At 34.9% G+C, this 22,596-nt stretch overlaps 3 protein-coding genes across 10 annotated transcripts in view; all 3 read right to left on the bottom strand.

The window, feature by feature from the left end:
- LOC118045340 (uncharacterized) overlaps positions 1–11,090 on the bottom strand; it is a 74,231-nt gene extending 63,141 nt beyond the window's left edge. The window contains exons 1-14 of one of the 6 annotated variants that reach the window (XR_012170881.1): positions 10,590–11,090; positions 10,349–10,496; positions 9,117–9,268; positions 8,372–8,554; positions 7,476–7,551; positions 7,278–7,355; positions 6,979–7,064; positions 6,731–6,804; positions 5,754–5,799; positions 5,100–5,209; positions 4,546–4,720; positions 3,709–3,827; positions 2,911–2,987; positions 2,697–2,877 (exon numbers count right to left, since the gene is read on the bottom strand). Coding sequence is in view for 4 of the 6 variants with exons in the window: in XM_035053941.2 (XP_034909832.1) it covers positions 3,753–3,827; positions 4,546–4,720; positions 5,100–5,209; positions 5,754–5,799; positions 6,731–6,804; positions 6,979–7,064; positions 7,278–7,355; positions 7,476–7,551; positions 8,372–8,554; positions 9,117–9,268; positions 10,349–10,496; positions 10,590–10,841 (1,455 nt within the window). In the remaining 2 variants the exon portion in view is untranslated. Of the gene's footprint in view, positions 1–2,696; positions 2,988–3,708; positions 3,828–4,545; positions 4,721–5,099; positions 5,210–5,753; positions 5,800–6,730; positions 6,805–6,978; positions 7,065–7,277; positions 7,356–7,475; positions 7,552–8,371; positions 8,555–9,116; positions 9,269–10,348; positions 10,497–10,589 lie in introns of those variants that run through there. The other 5 variants (XR_012170882.1, XM_035053941.2, XM_073411692.1 and 2 more) reach the window with 5 other exon arrangements.
- LOC118045355 (glycosyltransferase BC10) lies at positions 171–2,132 on the bottom strand. The gene is made up of 2 exons (XM_035053967.2): positions 1,542–2,132; positions 171–1,397 (listed from the first exon to the last, which is right to left on the bottom strand). Exons 1-2 carry the CDS (start codon positions 2,130–2,132, stop codon positions 753–755), a joined length of 1,236 nt encoding a protein of 411 aa, XP_034909858.1. The 3' UTR covers positions 171–752.
- A 677-nt stretch (positions 11,091–11,767) lies between the features above and the next one.
- On the bottom strand, positions 11,768–19,867 carry LOC118045467 (uncharacterized). Of its 3 annotated transcripts, none has more exons than XM_035054120.2 (12): positions 19,464–19,863; positions 19,218–19,365; positions 17,805–17,956; positions 17,116–17,298; positions 16,308–16,383; positions 15,969–16,046; positions 15,680–15,765; positions 15,405–15,478; positions 14,655–14,700; positions 14,008–14,117; positions 13,432–13,606; positions 11,768–12,299 (listed from the first exon to the last, which is right to left on the bottom strand). In XM_035054120.2, exons 1-12 carry the CDS (start codon positions 19,713–19,715, stop codon positions 12,117–12,119), a joined length of 1,563 nt encoding a protein of 520 aa, XP_034910011.1. In that variant the 5' UTR covers positions 19,716–19,863; the 3' UTR covers positions 11,768–12,116. The 3 variants fall into 3 exon arrangements, with proteins under 3 accessions (XP_034910011.1, XP_034910015.1, XP_073267791.1); XM_035054124.2 differs by lacking the exon at positions 11,768–12,299 and adding an exon at positions 13,765–13,841 and having other exon boundaries at positions 13,470–13,606; positions 19,464–19,867; XM_073411690.1 differs by lacking the exons at positions 11,768–12,299; positions 13,432–13,606 and adding an exon at positions 13,613–13,841 and having other exon boundaries at positions 19,464–19,867.
- Positions 19,868–22,596: the final 2,729 nt, after the last annotated feature.

A 22,596-nucleotide genomic window follows, 5' to 3' on the forward strand; every position in this document is an offset into this window, starting at 1 on the left:
TATTAAAATAATTTATTTTTTTATTTTAAAAATATATTCTTGACATCATCATATAAAAATAATCTAAAAATACTAAAAAAATAATTTTAAATAAAAAATCAATATTTGTTTTAAAAATATTCTAACCACCATAACAAACAAGGTGTTAAACATCCGAGGCACTGTTATAGGTTCAAACCATGTTTTATTGATGGGAATGGGCCAATCATCAAGCCTCAATATTCTCTTAAGCCTCGAACAACCATTGTAGCCCACTTCAACTGGCCCAAAAGATTTCATTGAAATAGACGGCGAGTAACTTGCGAGTTGAGAAATGGGCAGCCGACCAATGTCATTCAGCTGAAGTGGTCTTCTGAAATCTGAACTTCAAATCCAAACAACGAGTTCTCCCCCCGAAAACATAAATGATCATGGGTCCCTCAGGATGTGAGAATCTGAAATACAACCATGGTAAAAAGAAGAAGAAGAAGAAGAAGAAGAAAATCAATGTAAAAGATCAGGTTGGATATGAGGATAATGGTAGTAACCCTCTGACCGAGGAAAACACGGTATAACCATGGTAAAATCTGAAATACAACCTTTTTTTTTGGTTCCTGTGTAATCCGAATCTTATCTATGCAACTGTAATTATCTGTCACTAAGGAGTCATTTTATTCGTGATTTTGTTATAATTAAAATCATCCCACTAGTTTTGCTGCTTGATCGAATTGTATTAATTGCTCTTAAAATAGCTAAACATCATGAGGTTCTGATTAAGAGCGAAAACCAAGCAATCCTGGAGCTATCCTTAGCAAAGGGTCTAGAGTACTTGGATGAAACTTCCTTGCAAAAAGGAAGCAAACTGTGGTGATGCCACCGTTATATGTACAATTAAACCCATTCCTGATCTGATTCAAGAATGCTTCAGAGACATCCTTTCTCACAAATCTTGTAGGGTGGGATCCACCACCAGACCAATCAACCCAAGTGATGCTCCTATTTGAGTTCAGCTCAGGGGAAATTTTGGTTACTAGAGTTGGGAAGTAGTGCTCATCCATGTAACACGGAGGCCTGCAATGATCTCTAAAAACAGGATAGTATTTCACATCAGATATCATCTCGATCGCAACCTTGCGGTGAGCTTCAAACCACTGGGAACCTTTACGCCAATCAGATAATGTCACGGTTGGCCGCATTCTCTTGTTGTATCGACCACGCCCCACGTGTCTTGGGTCATCAAATGAACCTAGGAAGCTTTGGTTTGAGTTCATAAGGTAGTTGTAGATTGTGCTGAAATTGAATACTGGAATGCAAGTCTCGGAGAGCAGTACAAATCTTTCATTGGAGAAGTCGAGTAGAGCATTGGCCAATAAACGTCTCTCAGCATCTATCATAGTTGCTCTCCCCCATTCAGCTGGCTGCAAGAAACACTTTAAATGCACTGGATATGCATGTCAAAAAAATTAAAGCCTATAATATTCTTCTACTTCCATTGGGAGGCCAAGTTTTGCCTATCAATACATATACGAACTGAAAGCAAGAATAGATTTATGAGTTCTGACCTTGCTTGGTATCTGACGCTGGTAGAAGACTGATGATTCAGGGTGTTGATTTGTGAATTCCGGTGACTTGTGGAGGTAGATTGAGTAGAGACCTTCGTGTCCCTTGAAGAACATTTCCCAAAGTGGGGCTAAAGGCAGACTCCCTCTGGTCAAGAACATGAATGCAACCTTTGGTGTACGATTGTAAGGGTATTCATCAATATGTGGCACCATTGAGGCTCGCCATAATAGCTCCTTGTCATCCATAGAATGCCACAGTTCCTTTGGAGTTACCCAGTCTCTCAAGCTTGTGATTGGAAATTGCAATGGTTGCAAGGAAGGAGGAGATAAAAAAGAGCTGCAAAGAAAATATGGATATGGAGACCGAGATGATAGAGGGGTAACAGTAGCCAACTGATAGTAAGAATAATCTTCGGATACCAGATATCTCTTGACATTATTATTTATGAACATTGCAAGAATCACAACAAATGACACCATTGACAAACATAAAACTACAGTGGTTGTAGCTTGAAGACTGCCTTCTCTAACTTCTTTTCTAAAACGTATGGACAGGTCTTTTAGAAACACAGTGATCTTACACTGCTTCATTTCCCTCCCTACCTCCCTGTCCCTAGCTTAAAACTTGTACCGCCTAGAAAATGGTTTGATTTTCTTTGATTCAAATCAGCGATGTTTTTAAACCTTCAAACCAAGACAGCGTGATCGGAGAATTTGGGAAGGCCTGAGACGTTAAAAAAAGAGCAAGGTAAATGTTGCTTGAGCACATGGGAAATGCCAGAACTAGGAGGATTAGAAGCGTGAATTTCAAGACATACCTGATTTTCTGAGAAATGAAGGAAAAGTTGGGATTGATTTACTGCTATTGGCTGTGGGGTGTTACTGATTGAAAGGTATGGATGTCGTGGCTCTGGATCCATCACACACTCCCGTGCGTGAATAAAGCAGGGAGAGGATCAAGAATATCATGTGTTGGACAGTGAAATCAGTGAAGGCCGAAAGCATTTACCATGCTAGAGGTTTGTTCAATGTGAAATTTGGAATAAATTATTAGGAGAGAGAGGAAGAAAAAAAGAGAAGCTTAGCACATGACATAATTAGTGCAAAACTAAGAAAAAACAAAGAAGATTAGAAGAGGGGTGAAAACCAGAGAGCAAAGGAAAGATTTTAAAACTATGCTTCTGGATAAAGAAAACGATATAAATTTCTTCTATATACCTGTGTTTCCATGTTCTCTGAAAAAATTTGATTCATACAATATCAACATGTAGAATCTCTAATTGAATACATAGATGAATTTCTAAATGAAAGTAATAAATTATTATCGGGGAAGAGAGAGCTCCTCAAACCGGCACTGTTGAGATTGAGTGAGCTCCTCAAACCGGCACTGTTGAGATTGAGTGATCATAGTTTGACGCGTCCAAAAACACCATTTAGGTCCCAATCCTAGCACAACAGCTCAACACAATTAACTCAGATACAAAATAGCAAGATGTTTCATAATCATCTAAACATATTAAATCAATAGGCGTCTCTGAGAGGGTTCAATAATCGTGCCATTTTATTCAGTGGAAGATTATCTCACTGTGGGGGGTTCAAGATCAAGAGTACTAGTTTCATTTCATACGACATGGCAACACTTCAACATCATTCATCACAAGTAGCGACATGGTAGCACTTGAATACAATCTGAATGTCCATGACTGTGGTAACACTAAGACTAAGAGAGATATCCACTCATCAAGATCACATAGAAAAATTTTACTTAGAATTTCACATTACATTTATATAGAGCTGGGGCAATATGGAGTGCATGTTATCCTTAGTATATGGATGCCGAAATCCTTCTCAATTAAGGAGATACTCAGATGTTTAAAGCTTTGTAAGGCCAAATACTTCTGTTGCTGAGAAATTGAACATCATAGCCATCCATATCAATATCAACGAGTGACTTCGTAGAAGCACCTTGTATCATAAATGGGTCTTTCTTTATAAGGTCAGCACTAGAGTGATATTTCATAGTTTATTTCTCTAATCAGTCCCGCTACCAAGTATCTATCTACATTGCAAGCAATCTTTTATTTCTCAGATTACAAGAGTGATATTTCATAGTATAAGGTCCACATAGTTCAATGACTATGGAGAATTTCAAGGGAAGGGGTCCGACCTAAGAGATGTAGTGGGCGAATGTGCCAGACACAGCAGCTCTCCTCACTTGGGCTCAATTTTACCCACCTTCTCAGCAAATGCAATCAAACTGCAATTGAAAGTGTCTACAGAGAAGCCCTGCACACTCTCCGAGGAATAGTTGGAATTTAGCAAATTTCACTAATTTCTAATTGTTATCCTATACAGCATTGCTGTTTCCAAATTTTCCAAGACACAAGGAATTGCTAAAATTCCATAGCAGTATGAATCTCACACACAAAAAAGGTAAATAACTTGAGCAGGTGAGTAGATACAGCCAGTTTCATGTGGATTATCAGAAGCTCAGGGCAAAAAATACACTGAGATAATCATGTGTTCAACAAAACATCTGTTAGCAAATGCACTTGCTTGAAAATTTAAAGATAAAGATCTAACCCTTCGCTTCCATGGACATACAGATACTATACATACGATTGCTGCTACAAGATTATGTGGATATTCTCTATAGTCAAGGTCACAAACCATAAAATAGATATATCAATCCAACCCCACCCCTCCTCTTTCCCAATATGCACTCATTTTATCGCCAGAGGTTATATCCTGTCCAAAACATACAAGTTCCGTATGTATCCAGCTATTATCCCCTACTGTCCATAATAAGCCTTTTAGTGTAACTGAGAATCGTTAACTTCTTTTTTTTATTTTAAATTTGCCTAAGTCCTTTATGAGTATGAAAAGAAAGCATAGGGACTATTGGCCTATGAATGAATACACAGAGAAACTAGAACCATCATGTACAACCATTCATACATGCATTGAAAGGGGGGAATTGTAACATAAAGGTGGAAGAAATTACCTTCGGCAACTTATTTTGTTGATTCAAATGATTCACATGAAGTCTCACATTTGAAGCAGCATGATACCAAAGACTGCGATCAACCCCCGAATATACATCGGCAACTATGTCGAATAATGTCTTAGCTCCATTTTCTATAGCTTCCAAGATGGATAATTCTCTACTTCTACGGTTCCTGTAGAATAAAAGAAAAAAGAATGCTATTTAGTATTATGCAACTCTTCATTATCATTATTGTTTAGCGAGCTACAATATTGAGTTGGCTAACTAGTAAGAGTATTGGTCAATTTATACAGCTTGGTGAACCATAATTGAACAGCATGTGCACCTTACATGAAATTGCAAGTCTAAACTAGATAAAAGTATTGTTTCCTAGCTCAAAATAGTCCATCCTGAGATTTTACTAATGTACAGAGCAAAGAAAAATTCCTAATTTGAACTCGTAAAGATAAGTCTCTATCGTCCTGCAATAGCCAAATCTCATATAAAAAGTTTAACGAAAAGCACAACAATACAGTGTGGCGGCTAAAGAAAGGAAAATGATTTATTCATACTTTAGATATCCGCAAAGCATGTGCTTTGGCCACAAATTAACTCTTCCATGCATTGGGATCAAGACATGTGGGGCAAGCTCAATAAATTTGTAAGTCGATCGGAAGTAATCCTGCATAAACACAAACCTCTTCACTAAGATGTTTAAATTATAGATTGTATGTATATAAAAACTTGGACAGAGGCAAGTTATTTGAACATTTTTATTATATTACATTCCATTTTTCCATTACAGTTTGACTGATTTAGCAACCTCATGAACTGCATACCACAAAATCTAAAAATTTTAACTAACCAAACTTTCTATTAGAAGGCCTTACTGGGACTCTAAGGTTTCTGTAAATTCTGTTCCAGCCCCACTCTTGCCCTGGATCAGTTAAATCTCTCTGGAAAACAAATCTTTGATCTTCTCAAGTACTAGTCCACCCGTATCCATTCCAGAACAACCGTTAATTTTCAAATTCAAAGGCTATTCTATATCACATATTCTTTAGTCAAACACCATTGTAATACAAAAGAACATATCAATACAACAATGAAACAAACAACAGGATTAGATTGATGGAACAAGCAAATTTAACTCCTGTTAGCAGTGCATATATTAAAGCACGGGATTAATAATGTAGTAGTATCATTGTGGCTTATTATCTACTTACGGCCATATTTCCACCAGAAGCAATGTCCAGGAGGGCACTTCCTTGGCTGCAACAAACCCACAAATACATTAGGAACGCAGATCCTAGAGAACAATATGAAATAATTAGAACAAAAACTACATAAATGATAGGTTCTTCTGTGCGGGTATGTGCAATGGCAGAAGGTGAGTAAAATTGTTGGGAGGCTAAGTTAAATATAATACGACTTTAAAGGAAAAAATTCAGAGGGGCCAAATTAGAATATCACAAGGATCAATATGAAAAATATGCAAAACTGCTGGGAGCATGATGAATATTTGAAAATTTTGAGGGGGCATAGGCGAGCCTGTTCAAGAACAGCTTATGTGCGGCTGTTGCACCTGGGTGTGCAGGGGGCGGGGGATTTGCTCCAGAGAGTTTATATGCAACTGAATACTGGAACTGAGTGCTTTGTTCATCAGGAAAAAAAAAATTAGAATATACCACATCGGGGGAACTTGAAAGAGGGAAAAAAACTCCCATTTAAAAGATTGAAATCCTTTCAAGTCTCAGTTACAGCTTCATAGTAAATTTGAAACGACTGTTTGGCTATCCTAACTGGGAGTTCTTTTTTATTCATCATATGAACCAATGATCACATTCCATGTCTTCACTCACAAACATGTGCAAACAGTCACTAATGTAGAGGAGAAAATACAGACAACATGATTATATAAAATTTATCCACAGCCTTCATTTTCTTTCCAATCACACAAAAATGCAATGCATAAACATACAAATGTCAAGGGCAGTTTTCTTTTTGGCTCCACCTAATAATGATTTCATTTTTTTATTGACATATGATTTGAAATCATGTAAATGATAAGCCCTTCGCAATTCCATCATAGCACCATTTCCTTATTTATAAATCACATGGTTAAGACTGCCCTCAAGATGATAACGCGGTCCCATCAAGAATCTATTTTTAATGAATAAGTGCAGTCTTCTAATAATCTTACCCCACACAATGATCACCTACAATCAACGAGTGAGTTTCGACATGAAGCAGTGCCAAATGCCCATCTGTATGTCCCTGTTTGAAGAAAACTCTATATTTCATTAAAAAGTAGGCCTTCTTTCATGGGTTGGGCGAATAAGTAGCCAGTTCTACCAACATGCACAAAATATGAAGAACACAGATTTTGATGAAACTTGGTTTATAATCTCACAACTACAAATTCCAAACAAATCACATAGAAAGAATTACCGGAGCAAAAATGATATTCAATCTCTGACCACCAATGCAAATGTCTTCTCCTCCAGAAACTGAGATGTGACCAAGCGACCAGTCATCTGCAAAATATATGGTGTCTACTAAACTTCCATGAAGTGAATGAGATTGAAAATAATGTTTATTAACCCAGGAGCAGTTGATTCATGGACATTATATTACTATTTAAAATTGGTGCTTATGATACAAAGAAAAAGAACATGTTTTTACAGATGTCATATATTTAAACACTGCATAACAAAATGATATTATCACAATGCCGTAGTAATTGTAACCTTTCCTGATGCGGCACATTGTGTTCTCATGTGCTAATAAAATTGCATTCGGATTGCATTTTTGGATCACAGAAAGGCCTGAAACAAACCATGAGACAGCAAATCAGAACCAAAGTAGAAAAGGTGATATTTAAGAGTTCTGGCAAAGTGTAAGTTATGATCGTAAAGTGTATGTTACAACATTTTTACATATCTTACCATCAACATGATCTCCGTGGTGATGGGTAACAAAGACGACCAACTTTTTAGACAGAGCAGCAACAATTTTCAAGAGCTGATCAAGCAAAAAAAAACACCAATCAACTTTTTAATTCGAAGAATTGCACAACTTACAAGAATAAAATATTTAAGCCACTGTTTGCAATTTGATTGACATCATTAACACCAGCCACAACAAAAAATAAAAAATGAGATAAAATAAAATGACCAAGGTCTTCCCCATACAATAACCACATCATGGTAGGCGCTGGCAAATGGTTATCAAGTTAAATTCAGACCCATACGAGCTTTCTTAGTTCATTTTTTATTTTTGTTTTCAGGTCACTACAGTAAATTTGACTCAACTAGAGGTTAGATGCTGTGTGTGAAAAATATGGTTTTCAACAATGTTCTGCAAAGAATTAAGAGGTGGAATATCATTTAACAGCATCGGAGTTGATACTAGGGAGATATCTTCTATATGCTAAACTAAAAGAACAGTTTGTGTGATATATTGTATGACAGCAAATATTATGGCATCCAAACAAGATGCATCACGCACTTGGATCAATAGCCCAACAGAGAGAATTATAGAGACCCCGGGTGTCTGATCTTGGACAATATGTTTTCCCTTCCAGTTAGGTTCCACTGATTTTTTTATTTCAGTAAAATTACGACCTGCTTCCACTTATGAGCTTTTCATCCAATACAATTGCTGCAGCTGCCAGTTAAGTCAAGAAAATGTAGGCTGCATAGTGGGAAGAATGCAATGAAGACATATTGCATGCCCAATTTCACAAAGAGTTTACTTCTGTTAGGATTTTTTAGCAAAATGTGGCCCAGAAAGAAATCATATGTACAATGCATGCTTCAGAGCCAGTAGCAAACTGACATACCTCCTCATGAAAATCAGCTCGGCATCCTGGGTCCACTATCAATGCATCTCCATGAGCTACAAAATTGTAATCTTCACTTTCATTTTTTACACTCTCAGGGGCAAATATAACCAAGTTTGTTGTCTGGAAAGGCTTGGCTGTTCTACTTTTCATAGGCACCATTATAACACCAGGTGGATATTCCTGAAAATGAGAATAAATGTCATCTAAATAAAACAACAGACAGTGGGGGAGGGGTAGAGAGACAGAGTTATATTTAATAACGGAAATACAAGATTTCACATCAATTTATTTTAGGGTTTTGATAAAAATTAGAAATACAAAAATTGGATAGGAACCAGTAGCTGAACATCAAATGCATATGCAGTTATCAGAATAGGGCACATTCAAAATCAAATATTTGAAAGAAACATTATAAATAAGCCTCTTGTAACAAATTGTCACGATTGAAAGCGGAATGAATTTCCTTGTTACAATTTCTAGAACACTGCTCTGCCTACAAAACTATTTTAACAAGTCTTCTTTTTTTCTATTGTTTAGGTGGAGCATAAAAGCATAATAACCACTTAAACATGGAGAGAAATGCTGATAAAAATTGCGAGTGTCCAAGTCAAGTAGGTTCTGATTTCCACAACTGTCATTTTCCATAGTAAGAGAATCGTTTAACAGGCAATTGAGAACCAGTTTAATGAATAAAAAACTATAATTCCAAAATATGTTTCTTACAGAAATGCATCCAGCAAACCTGATAATGCAAGGCAGTATTCACTTTCTCTGAAGATTGTGCCGAATCATTTATAAGACCAAGAACTACCAAAGGTCCCACACGATCACCACTTTTTTCCACATCCACAAGCAAGCTCAAACAACTTTGGATAGACATCCACTTACACAGCTCTGCATTTGTAATTCCATTCATTCCAAATTAGTTTTGCGAGCCTCGCCAAAGATACAATGGTAGTAGTAATAACTAAAACAGAACCAAATTGAAATGTCTATTAGACAACTATTTATTTCCAAACACCAAGCATATCTAGGTCCATCAATGTGAGTAACAATCTTCAAACCTCAATTCTCTACCAAGGTTGTCAATTCCGTTTCGGTAGGTGTTTCGTTTTTTCAATTGGAATTGAATGTTTCAGTTTCGGAGTGTTTCGGCGTGCCGTTTCAGGGTTGTACTGTTCATATATTATATATATATATATATATATTCAACAAAACATAATTCAAATTCAAGATAAATTAATTATAAATTATGCAATACAAACACAATGCCAAACAAATATAATTTCAAAATTTAAAATATTTCTAAATAGTCAAGATTAAATAGATCTTTAACTTAAAGTAATTCAACTTAAACAAAATATCAAAATATTATGAAAGTAAAATGTTTTAACAAAAATATTTTAAATATAAAGTTAGGTCAATGTTATCAAGTGGCTAATGGAATCTAAAACATCCCTTATTTTGCTCAAATTCCTACAAAGTATAAACATGAAAAAAAACAACATGAATATAAACCATATATATTAGTGATAAATCTAATTTTAAAAAATTAATATCATTGTTAATGAAAATAGTAATAATAATTTTCAATATTATTATTAATATCATTGCTATTGAAAATAGTAATGAAAAAGAGTTTTTTTTATAATCGGATGGTTTAATTAATAAAATTGAGCAAGATTCAATTTGATTCAATGGCTTTTCAAGAACGGAACGGAACATGTGGAATGAAACCGGAACATTTTGGGCGGAATTTAGCTGAAAAATCTGGAACGGACCGAGATTTAAAATGAGATTAAATTTGTTCCATTTTGTTTTGTTTTTTAAATTGGTATGGAATGTTTTGGCTATTTCGAGCACAACGGAACGGAAATGACAACCTTGTTCTCTACCAACATCAACGTCAGCAGATATAACTAAATTGTGTGCGCGCGTGTGTGCGATACATAATTAACATAGATAAAATCAAACCTGGTAAGTTTTGATTCCCAGGTAACAATTTCCCTACAATGTACACTCTATGAACTGGCAATCCTGGGCCAAACTCAGCTTCCTCTACAAGCTTCAAAAATCTCCACTCTCCTCCATCATTTACCTTAAACCCCGCTAGCTCCAAAACCTTAAGAAAAAAAAACCAAGAAAGCCCAATAAATTAATCAATAATATAAAACAAACACATAATTTAAAATATAAAATCAACTCATAGGATTACCTTGCCAATAGCCGATTCAACATCGAATTTTCCCAAATCGGTCCTCTCCAAGCCCTCTATAACAATACTACCAGACTCCAATTCTCCTTCTTCAAGGTCCAGCTTTGTTGAGGGTAAGTCCCAGAGATCGGAGTCAACAAATGTATCATACTCTTCGATGCCGAATTTTGGAGGCGGGTTTTGCTTTACAAGGAGAAATTCGGCTTCGTCTGAGGGGTTTTTGAGGATTAAAGCTAGGTTGTAAGTGGCCATTTTTACTTCGACTTTTTTAGATAGGTTGAAGATGGTGAGATCAGTGAGGGAAGATTAGGAGTTGATGTAGACAGATGGAGGGTTAATGCTGTAGTTGTATAGATACAACGGTGAAGTGGTAGTTGAGTTTATTGAAGGACAGTTTTGGTGGGGGGTTTGGTCCGTATAACCGTTAATAAAGGACATCCCACTTTTTAGTTTTTATCCATTGTATCAATTATTTAAAATCTCTATATTCAATTTACTACGGAAGAACATAAAGTTTTGTCAGATTACATTTTTCTTAATACTATGTTTTATATGTATGTATGTCTGTATGTATGTATGTATGTATGTTCACAAGAATAAAAGAAAATTAGCTAATTAATACAAATATAAGAGCCTTTGTAAAAATCATAATGCTATTTTTTTTTTAGTTGTATTGACATTATGCAACAATGGTTTGAATTACTATTTAAAATTTTATATTCTCCTTCCCTTAGAGAAACATATCTGACTAACACAGGCGTGTCTTCGATGATTTTCTACTGATAACAACCTTCTTCTTGTTTTATACCCCATCCCTTGTCCTTTGTTCTTCTTCACTCTCTTCTTCTTCTTCTTTTAATACTTGTGTCTTTTGTAGTGCAAATAACTTTAAAATCTATATCTATATGATACAAGACTTTCAATTTCTTACGGATTGTGCCTTTAGAACAAAGGTTTTGTTGTTGCTTCTTGTTGTTTAAATAAGAAAGGAAATTTGGTCAGTTTTGGATGCAGATTCCAACTGGGTTTGACAGTGCCACTCATTTCATCAGCTGAGTAACAGTTTTGGATGCATGTTATCCATGGATGACGAAATTCTTACTGTTTAGGATATACTCTTATGAGAAATCTTATAATACTCAAACTATATATTTATTGAATATCTATAGCATATAAGAGAAAGGAAAAATCATATCTGATAATATAATTGGTTATAGTACAGGTTTAGCACCATAAAATTTTCCATACCGAGATTGGTTCACCTACATGATTAAAGCTAGAAGGCAACTATTTCAGTCGCTGAGAAATTATACATTGCAGCTATCCATAGTAATATCAATGATTGGCTTTGTGGAAGCACCTTGTATCATAAAATGCTGTCCTTCTTTAGAAGGTTTAGCTGCCGGTGCATTTTTAACATTTTCCATGAAGCCTCAAGTACATGATGAATAATCACCGTATGAAAGCCATAATGCGTCAGCTGATTTCCAGAAAGCCGCAAATTGTACACCCTTACCTCTCTTACTTTCAGCTGAGCTTGTACTTTAACGAGTAGAACATGGCGAAGCTGACCACTGCTCCACCGATTAGTATTTTGGGTATATGTAGGTTCTTGGACCGTGACAGAAATTCAGCAGCAAGATATGCCCAAATCCATCTGGATATAAAATGCACCCCGCAAGTCCTTTGGAACTTCTGAATCGAAAATTCCTACAAGGCAGTAATCTCTGATCAGTCCAACGACAAATTATCCAACTTATGTTAAAAGCGATCTTTCATTTATCAGATTGTAAAATAAGATGGAAACTTCACAGTACACGGTCCATATAGTTGAATGACTTAACACCTCGCAACAAAACTTGATTGATGTTTATAAAATAAAAATTTGAGAAGATAATTAACTTAAAAAAACACTCTAGCTTTTGAAGGAGACAAGTCCTAAACAAAGAGTGCTTTAGGTTTAAAACCTACATACACGCATGTGCTGAATGGCTCGGTTTAGGTTTCGAGTCAAGTCTAGGTCTGGGTCTAGGTTTATTGTAAAATAATATTTTAGGCTATAATAGATTATTTTTTACCAACTGAAATTTAGACTTAGACCTGGTTTCCAATTTGTCCAAGACACAAGGAATTGCTACAGTTCCATACACTGGTCTCCTCACGTACACGTGCACCAAAAAAAAACCTCGAGTATGAAACTAAAGATCAGCAGGTAAGAAGGTGGGCCCAGTGTGATGTGGATTATCAGAAGCTCAAGGCAAAAAAGAAAAAGAAAAAACACAATCTGATGCGCATTAAAATTCAAAGACACACTGTTCAACCCTTTGTCCCCATGAATATATATATATACACACACACTATTCGCGATTGCTACTACAAGCAGGGACGGAGGCAGAGAGGGTGGCTGGTAGGGGCCCAGACCCTGGTAAAAAAAAAAATTCCCTGCCTCCCCCTTGAATATGTGAATAATAGCTGTAGTCAAGGTCAATCCAACCCCTCCTTCCATTTTTCCAATATGCACTCATCTTGTTACCATAGGTTATATTCTGTTCAAAACACAAGCTGTGTACGTACACGGCTATTACCCCCTACCATCCATAAGAAGCCTTTTAGTGTAACTGAACCAGTTTTTTTTTCTTTAAAAAAATATTCTTCAAGCCCTTTATGAGTATTACCCCCCCTGGTTTATTACTGTCGATGAGTGACAACAAAGAATGCATAGGAACTATTTGGTGTTTGCCTATGAATGAATACACAGAGAAACTAGAACCATACTATACAAATGTTCATATTTACTGTTGGAAGGAAAATAAATTTGTAACACAAACATGGCAGAAATTACCTTCGGTAACTTATTTTGTTGAGCCAAATGTTCCACGTGAAGCCTAACATTTGATGAAGCAGGAAGCCAAAGACTGCGATCAACCTCTGAATATATATTGGCAACTATGTCAATTAATGTCTTTGCTCCATTTTCTATTGCTTCCAAGATGGATAATTCTCTACTTCTACGATTCCTGCATGAGAAGGGAAAAATCAAGTGCAAATCAGTATCGTGCATCCTCCTAATCATTATTGTTTAGTGAGCTAGAACATCGAGTTGACTAAAGAGTAAGACCATTGGTCAATTTATAGTTATACAGCTTGGTGAACCACAATTGAACAGCATGCGCACCTATATGAAATTCAAGTCTAAACTAGGTAATAGTATTTATTTCTTGGCTCAAAATAGTCCAGCCTGAGATCTTCCTGCTGTATAGAAAAAAGAAAAGAATGTTTGACCACCTGAACTTGAAAGAAAAATCCTAATCTAAAACTGTAAAAATAATTCTTCAAGGTCCTACTTCCTTAACAGTTCAACAAAAAGAACAATGATACAGAGTTGTGGCTAGAGAAAGAAAAGTGATTTGTTTTATACTTTAGATATCCGCAAAGCATGCGCTTTGGCCACAAATTAACTCTTCCATGCATTGGGATCAAAACATGTGGGGCAAGCTCAATAAATTTGTAAGTCGATTGGAAGTAATCCTGCATAGACAATAAACCTCTACAGTAAGATGTTTAAATTAATCCAAGGAAAATAAAAACTCGGACAGCAGTAATTTATTTGAACATTTTTTTATTTTATATTCCATTTTTCTATTACAGTTTGACTGATAGCATATCCATGGACAGCATACCAAGAGTTTAAAAAGAATTGACCGACAACAGTTTCTATTCTCCACAAGGCTCGTAGATGGCTCAGAAAAACTCAAAGGTTCAGCTCTATTCCAGCCCCACTCCTGCACTAGATGAGCTATTTTCAACCTTAATCCCTCCAAATACATATCCCTAATCGTCTCAAATATTAGTCCACCCATATTGATTGCAGAGTTTTCGAATGCTATTCTATATCACATATTCTTTAGTCCAACACCATCGTAATACAAAAGAATATATTAATACATACCGATACCAACAACAGAATAGGTTTGATGGCACAAGCAAATTTAACAGCTGCTGGTAGTGCATATATTAAAGTACAAGATTAATAATGTATTCACTTTAGCTTCTCTATCTACTTACAGTCATATTTCCACCAGAAGTAATGTCCAAGAGGGCACTTCCTTGACTGCAACAAACCCATAGATGCATTAGGAATGCAGATCCTAGAGAACAATATGAAAGAATGAGGATAAAAACTAAAGGGATGAGAGGCTTTTCTGTGTGGGTGAGCACACACTTGCAGAAAATTGGGAGGGGAAAAGGTAGGTAAACAAGGAAGGGGCTCCTTGGTGTTTATATGCAACTGAAACTAAGTGCATCGTTCATCTGAAGATTTTAGAATACTGTATGGGGCAACTTGAAAGAGGGGAAAAACTCCATTTGACAGATTGACATGCATTCAAGTCTCAATTACAGGTCTCCAGTAAATTTAACACAACTTTTTGGCTATCACGTAACTGCAAGATGATCACCATCAATGCTTTCACACACAAACATGTGCAAACACTTAATAATGTGGAGGTGAAAATACAGACAACATGATTATATAAACTTTATCCATAGCCTTCATTTTCTTTGAAATTACACAAAAATGCAATGCATAAATATACAAATGTCAAAGTCAAGTTTCTTTTGGCTCCAACTAATTGTGATTTCCTTTTTATATGAACATGTTATTTCATGACATTGAAACGATTAGCCTTTCACTCTTCCATCATAGCATCATTTCCTAATTTATAAATCACATGGTTGAGACTGCCCTCAATATGATAATGTAGTTCTGTCAAGAATCTATTGTCAATGATAATTGCAGTCTTCTAAGAATCTTACCCCACACAATGATCACCTACTATCAACGAGTGAGTATCAACATGAAGCAGTGCCAAGTGCCCATCTGTATGTCCCTGATTGAAGACAACCCTATATTTCAGCTAACAATTAAAAAGTAGGCCTTCTTTATGGGGGTGGGTGAATATCTAACCAGTTTTACCAACATGTACGGAATATGAAGTATACAAATTACAGGCATTACAAATTTCAGTGAAACTAGGTTTTCATCTTGTAACTATAAATTCCAAAACAAACAATCATGCAGAAAGAATTACCGGAGCAAAAATAATATTCAATCTCTGACCACCGATGCAAATGTCTTCACCTCCAGAAACTGAGATGTGATTAAGAGACCAGTCACCTGCAAAATATAAGATATCTACTAAGCTTCAATGAAGTAAACAAGATTGAAAACAAAGCTCATTAACCTGAAAAAAGTTATTTCATGAATCAAAGCGCTTAAAGTGGTGATTATGGCATTAAGAAAAGAGAATTTTTAACAACGCTGTTTTTTAAACACTCCATAACAAAATGATATCATCACTATGCCAAAGTAATTGCAACCTTTCCCAATGCAGCGCATTGAGTTCTTGTGTGCTAATAAAGTGGCATTAGGATTGCATTTTTGGATGACAGAAAGACCTGAAAGAAACCATTAGACAGCAAATCAGAACCAATGTCTAAACTGTGTAATTAAGCGTGGCACAAGCATCTAAAATGAGAGAGGCACATAACTTAATATTTAAAAAGTTCAGGCAAAAAACACAATTCAGTATGCTATTGTTGTCTCAGCCATTTGGAAAAGTTAGAGAAGTCATAAGGACCATGGTATACAAGGAACAGAAATACTCTAGGCTGGTCTCATGATGCCAAAGTAAGTTCCTGTGCTTTTGCATATCTTACCATCTACATGATCTCTGTGGTGATGGGTAACAAAGACAACCAACTTTTTCGACAGAGGAGCAACAACTTTCAAGAGCTGATCAAGCAAATGGTAGAGTGATCAAATTTTTAATTAGAAGAATTGCCATAAAAGAATTAAATATTTAAGCCAGTGTCTGCAATTTGGCTGACATCATAAACACCAGCCTAAGCAAAAAAAAAAAAAAAAAATGACTATAGTCTATCCCTGACACAGCCAAATCAAGGTATGCACTTGTAAAAGGTTATCAAGTTCAATTCAGTTCTGTATGTACCTTCTTCATTTTATTCTTCTTCTTTTCTTTCAGGGCACTAGAGTGAATTTTATTGGACTAGAGGGTTAGATGTCCTGTGTGACAGCTATGGCTTTCAACAAAGTTGTGCAAAGAATTCAAAGATGAATATTATTTAACAGCATTGGAGCTGATACTTGGGAAATGTCTTTTATAAGCTAACTAAAAGAACAGTTTGTGTGCTTTATTGTGTAACAAGAAATATTACGGCATTGCAACAAGATGAATCATGCACAAAGATAATTGGCCCGAGGGAGAATTTTGGAGATCTTTAGAGTATGATATAGGAAAAATAATTGTTTTCGTCTTACAAACTGTTTCCAATATGAGCTTGTCATCCTAAATACAATTGCTGCTGTTGCCAATGTGTCAAGAAAATGCAGTCTGCATTGCGTGAAGATAGCATTAAGACACGTTGCGTGCCCAATTTCACAAAGAGTTACCTCTATAATGATTTTGGAGCAAAATGTGGCTCACAAAGTAACATGCTGGCATACCTCCTTGTGAAAATTAGCACGGCATCCTGGGTCCACTATCAATGCATCTCCGTGTGCTACAAAATTGTAATCCTCGCATTTATTGTTTACACTCTCAGGCGCAAATACAACCAAGTTTGTTGTGTGGAAAGGCTTGGCTGTTCTACTTCTCATAGGCACAATTATAACACCAGGTGGATATTCCTGAAAATGTGAATAAGCATCACCAAAAGGGGGGGAGTCATATTTTATAACAAGAAATACAAGTCTTCATTTTAGTTAAGGCAACAGATACCGATATCTTGTATGAATCTCAGCAATGTAAAAATCAGATACAGAATCAGAATAGGGCACATCCACAACAACAACAAAAAAAAAAAAACTTGAAAGGAACATTATAAATAAACCTCTTGTGACAAAATTGTCGATTGAATACTGGTATACATTTCCGTGTTACATTTTCTAGAACACTATTCTGTTCTACAAAAATATTTTAACAGTTATCTTCTTTTTTTCTTTTTGTTATCATTAAGGTGAAGCATGTAAGCATAATAACTGCTTGAACATTAAGAGAATTACTGATAAAAATAGCAAGCATCCAAGTCAAGTAGGTTTTCATTTCCACAACTGTCATTTCCCACATGGAAAGATTATTTTCACATGCACTAAGCTTCATGATACGTTTGCTACCAGAAGTGCATCTAGCAAACCTGATAATCCAAGGCAGTGTTCACTTTCTCTGAAGAATGCACGGAATCATTAATAAGACCAAGAACTACCAAGGGTCCCACGCGATCACTACTTGGTTTTACATCCACAAGCCAGCTTAAACAACTCTGGATAGACATCCACTTACACAGCCCTGCATGTAATTACAAGCGATTTAAATTAGTTTTGAGCAACTCACCATAGCCTAGTTAACATTAACATTAACAGAACAACTAAATAGCGTGCAGTCGATTTAATTGTTCATATAAACAATGAAACATCTTTTTTTTTTTTTTTTTTTTTTTTTTGTTATCCCACGGCCCACTGAACATCCTGCAAGCCTAGTTAAGACACCGGGGGGTGACAGGGATAAACCGCTTCTGTTGGTGATATATTTGATCTTTGGTTAAGCAGGATGTTGTGTTTAATGCGGCAATAGATTGACTATGGAATTCCTTTTTCAAAAAGAGGGGGCGGAAAAAAATAATGGCCAAGGGCCTGCAGGCCTCCCTCAGGCCCATATGGACTTTGTTGTAACAAGCCTTTGGGATTTTTTTATTGCGCCTCTTTTTTAATCTTTTGAATTTTTTTTCTAATTTCATTCGGGTTTTTACCCTTTTTTTTAATTTCCTTTAGCAACATGCCTATAATTTTATTTTAATTGGTCCTTTATTTTATTTTTTTCTCTTTTTTTATCTTTTTTTTTTCAATCTAATATTTTAATGTTGAGTTTTTTATTGAATTTTTTTATTTAGTATGGTGTTGATTATAAATTGATTTTTATATTTTTTATCGTATAATAAAATAAAATAAAAATAAATCAACTAAGTGGAGTGAATTGCAATTTGACTAAGGTGAAACTCATCCATTTCTTTATTATTCTTTTTTTTTTCCTTGATTATACCTAGTCAACAAGGTCATGTCAAACGATTTCCACATAATTTAATTTAAAATTAAACTAAACAAAAAAGTTCCTGTTTGGATTTTTCATGTTTAAATTATTATAACAAGTTTAATGACCATGCATAAAAATTTTCAACAATCTAGATATTATTTTTATACGTTCAAAATAATTTTAATCCAAGCAGCAGCGGGGCCATTAAACTAGTAATAACTAAAAACATAATAAAGTTCATATATTTATGAGACAAATATCTAGGTCCATCAATTAAAGTTTCACCAAATTCTCTCTTTAGCAAACTGTAAACCCCAATTCTTTAGCAACAGCATCATCACAAAAGCTAACTTGGCTTCAGTGTAAAACTCATAGAAACTTAAGTTATGAACATAAAAAAAAAAAATCCTAAGCGGAACCAATCCAAAAAAGAATCCTATATACAGAACCCGAATCTATTTTATCAATAACAACAGTTTTTTATTACCAGTCAACAAAATTAACACAGCTAAAAACAAACCTGGCAAATTCCGGTTCCGGTTCAGCAATTTTCCCGAAATGTACACCGTATGAACTGGCAATCCTGGGCCAAACTCAGCTTCCTCTAGATGCTTCAAAAATCTCCACTCTCCTCCATCATTTGCCTTAAACCCTACTTGCTCCAAAACCTTCAAAAGCCACACAAAAAAATTGAAACCCGGTTTACTAACCGGTAAAATAACACAAACCCACAATTTAAAAACACAAAATTAAACTTGCAAATCACCTTGTTAATAGCCGAATCAAAATCAAATTTGCGCAGACTGGTTCTCTCTAGGCCTTCGATAACAAAACTACCAGGCTCCAATTCTCCTTCTACAAGGTCCAGCTTCTTTGAGGGTAAGTCCCAGAGATCAGAGTCAACGAATGAATCATACTCTTCAATTCCGAATTTTGGAGGTGGGGTTTGCTTTGCAAGGAGGAATTCGGCGTTGTTTAAGGGGTTTCCGAGGATTAAAGCGAGATTGTAAGTTGCCATTGTTGGATTAGCTTAGTGAGGTTCAGGAGGGAGAGAGCAGTGAGGGATGGATGATTAGGTTTTGATAATAAAATAAAGACAGATGGAGAGTTAATGTGGGGGTTGTACAGAAAGAATGGTGAGCTGGGGGTGCATTTATGGAAGGGACAGTTGGCACGGCGGGTTTTGGTTGGTGTTATCGGTAATTGAGGACAACTACTTTTGTTTATTGTACTAATATCACCATATTTAATTTATTATGGAAGAATATATTTTGTTTTATTTTGGTGTATGACATTTTTCTTGATAGAAGTTTTTTTCCTGATTATTGATATGATTTACTTACTTTTCTCACCGTGTTATATGAAATATAAAAAAAAATTAATACAATGATTTATTTGTTTTAATGCAAAGATGGTTAGAATTAATACTTGCGATAAAACTTTATTGTTGGACTCTCTCGAAATAAAAACCTTGACTTTTCTGAAGATAGTTTATTTGTCAATTTTTATATTTTTTATGAAATAATAGTTGTGTTTTAAAATATTTTTATTTAAAAATACATTGAAATAATACATATTTTTTATTTTTAAAAATTTATATTTTATATTAACACATCAAAATCATTTAAAAACATAAAAAAATATTTTAAATAAAAAAAAATATTTTTTTCAAAAAAAAATTTAAAATATAAAAACAAAAAAATTCTTTCTCACCATCAGCAATCCTTTTTTTTTCTTCTAAAATGATTTCATATTTAAGTTTCTTGTGACTGAATTTGATCTCTTTCGTAATACAAATAACTCTCCATCTAAACTTTTTTTTCTAGTATGAAAAATACAAAATTTAGCTCTTAATAAAGCCAACACTAACCATCCTCTTTTTATATAGCATCGATCCATTTCCTTACGAAAAATAAAAGGAAAAGGAAAAGGGAAGGAAAAACGAATAAAAAATCTCTTTTCGGCTCCTCTTGTTTGACCATAAAATAATATGATCGTAAATAGTTTTTCCTGTATGTTCCATGTCTGACCACAAAGAAAGTTTTCGAATTTTTCTTCTGGGTTCAACAAAGGAATACGATCTATCCATAATACTTAATAACAAGTTAGAGCGGGAATAGAAATTAATGGATATAGCAGTGATATGTGCTTGTGTTCATCGAGACAATCTAAAAAAATCCTTTTCCACTTTTTCTTTTAAAAAAACTTGGCATTTCCAACTTCTTTCCCTTGTTTTCTTCATGCTATTTATTTAAAAATATAATTAATTACGATTATTTTTTAAAATATTTTTTTTATTTTTAAAATTAATATATTAAAATAATATATATAAAAAATTAATTTTTTTAGAAAACAGGTTTCTTGATTCTTTTTTTCTAGAATGGCTTTTCATACTTGGGCTACGGAGTTCTTCAATTGGTTTGGGCTAGGACTAGACATGGGCTCGGTCCTGGTTTGCCTTAGTATTACATTTTCCGTGGGCTTATTCTCCAAGAGAGAAAATCTCCATAGGCTGGAGTCAGAAATGACACCACAGAAATGGCCGTGGTCTTTGTCGTCAAAAATGTTGTTTGCAGACTAGCGCGTGAGAAAAATATGAAGTTTCTGTTGGACTGGTAATAAATTTACGGGAATAAATTTCATTGGGAGCTGGGCTATGCGAGCCAAGCCCGGATACCAACAATTGAATTAAGAAAAAGGCTTGATGCTGCCCAGATATGAAGCCTGGCCCATTAATAAATTTTTAGCCAAATATAAGTGATTACGGGTCTTAAGCTTATTATAAACTTTCCTTTTTTCCTCTTACTATAAACTCTTATGTAAATCAACCGACCGAGCCAAAAAAAAAATTACGTGCTAGGAGGCTAGGACAAGGCAAAGGATAGAGAAGAGAGAGAAAGAGAAAAAAATTACCTGCAGCACACCACAGCCTCAACATCATCACTCATTGTCCCACTCAATTGAAAAGAGAGATAATGAAAATTTTTCTAGACACCGTATAATCTTTAATTTAGATCCCCAAAATAAATCATTAAGTATTATCCCAAATAAAAATATTATTAAAAGAAGAAATTAAAAAGAAATAAAATCAAGAAATTAAAAAACAAAGAACTAGGAAGATTTGTTTTTTATTATAAAAAAATAAAACACCATTACACTCCATAATCTTTTCTCCCTTGTGCCATGGTACCTTAGCCATACCCTTTAGGTTTTTTTTAGAAACAGTAACGGTAATGTAATTTGTAATATTAGCTTTATAAATATACACACCATCCCTTATTAACTAGGGAGTGTTTGAAAATATATAATAATTATTATTTTTTATAAATAATTTAAAAATATTAATTTTAAAAAATATATTTTTAAAATACAAAAATCATACTCGACATTTATGAATAGATTTGAAAGAGATCATGATCCATGACTTGTCCATGATGTAAAAGTTGCAGAACCAATGGAAGAGATCATGACTTGTCCGTGATGTAAAAGTTGCATAACCAATGATTCAAGTAAAGGGGAAATGGAGGATGTCACAAAGATTAGGCATATGCATATGGCATGAACTCCAAAAGCCACACAATACTGAAGTGCTGAGTGTATGCAATGCAGAAGAGCAGCGGTGCTAGACAAAATCTGGGGCACTCCATCTGGTCTGCATTACCCAGGTCAATTGTCCCCTGAGTGAACAGGAAAAGTTTCTGGGCAGTGTTTTGTCTAGTCAATCTGCATTCAAACTTCCAAAGTAAAAAAAAAATAAAAAAAAATAGAGAAATTTATTGGTACCAGCACCAGGGGCTGCTCGAGACCCCCTCTTGTAGTTTGCACTAACTAGGGCTTGTAATGTGTTTAATGTTAGTTCTTCACCTAAAATTTTGATGGGAATTGATAAGATTTTCTTA

Source organism: Populus alba, chromosome 10 (genome assembly GCF_005239225.2).
Source record: "Populus alba chromosome 10, ASM523922v2, whole genome shotgun sequence".
Classification (NCBI taxonomy): domain Eukaryota; kingdom Viridiplantae; phylum Streptophyta; class Magnoliopsida; order Malpighiales; family Salicaceae; genus Populus; species Populus alba.

Coding starts and splice junctions, on each gene's coding strand:
- LOC118045355 (XM_035053967.2), bottom strand. CDS start 2,132: ATGAAGCAGTGTAAGATCACTGTGTTTCTAAAAGACCTGTCCATACGT. Junction 1,398..1,541: donor AGCGTCAGATACCAAGCAAG/GTCAGAACTCAT, acceptor TGTTTCTTGCAG/CCAGCTGAATGGGGGAGAGC.
- LOC118045467 (XM_035054120.2), bottom strand. CDS start 19,715: ATGGCAACTTACAATCTCGCTTTAATCCTCGGAAACCCCTTAAACAAC. Junction 16,047..16,307: donor CCACAGAGATCATGTAGATG/GTAAGATATGCA, acceptor GGTTTCTTTCAG/GTCTTTCTGTCATCCAAAAA. Junction 13,607..14,007: donor ATGCTTTGCGGATATCTAAA/GTATAAAACAAA, acceptor CTTCTCATGCAG/GAATCGTAGAAGTAGAGAAT.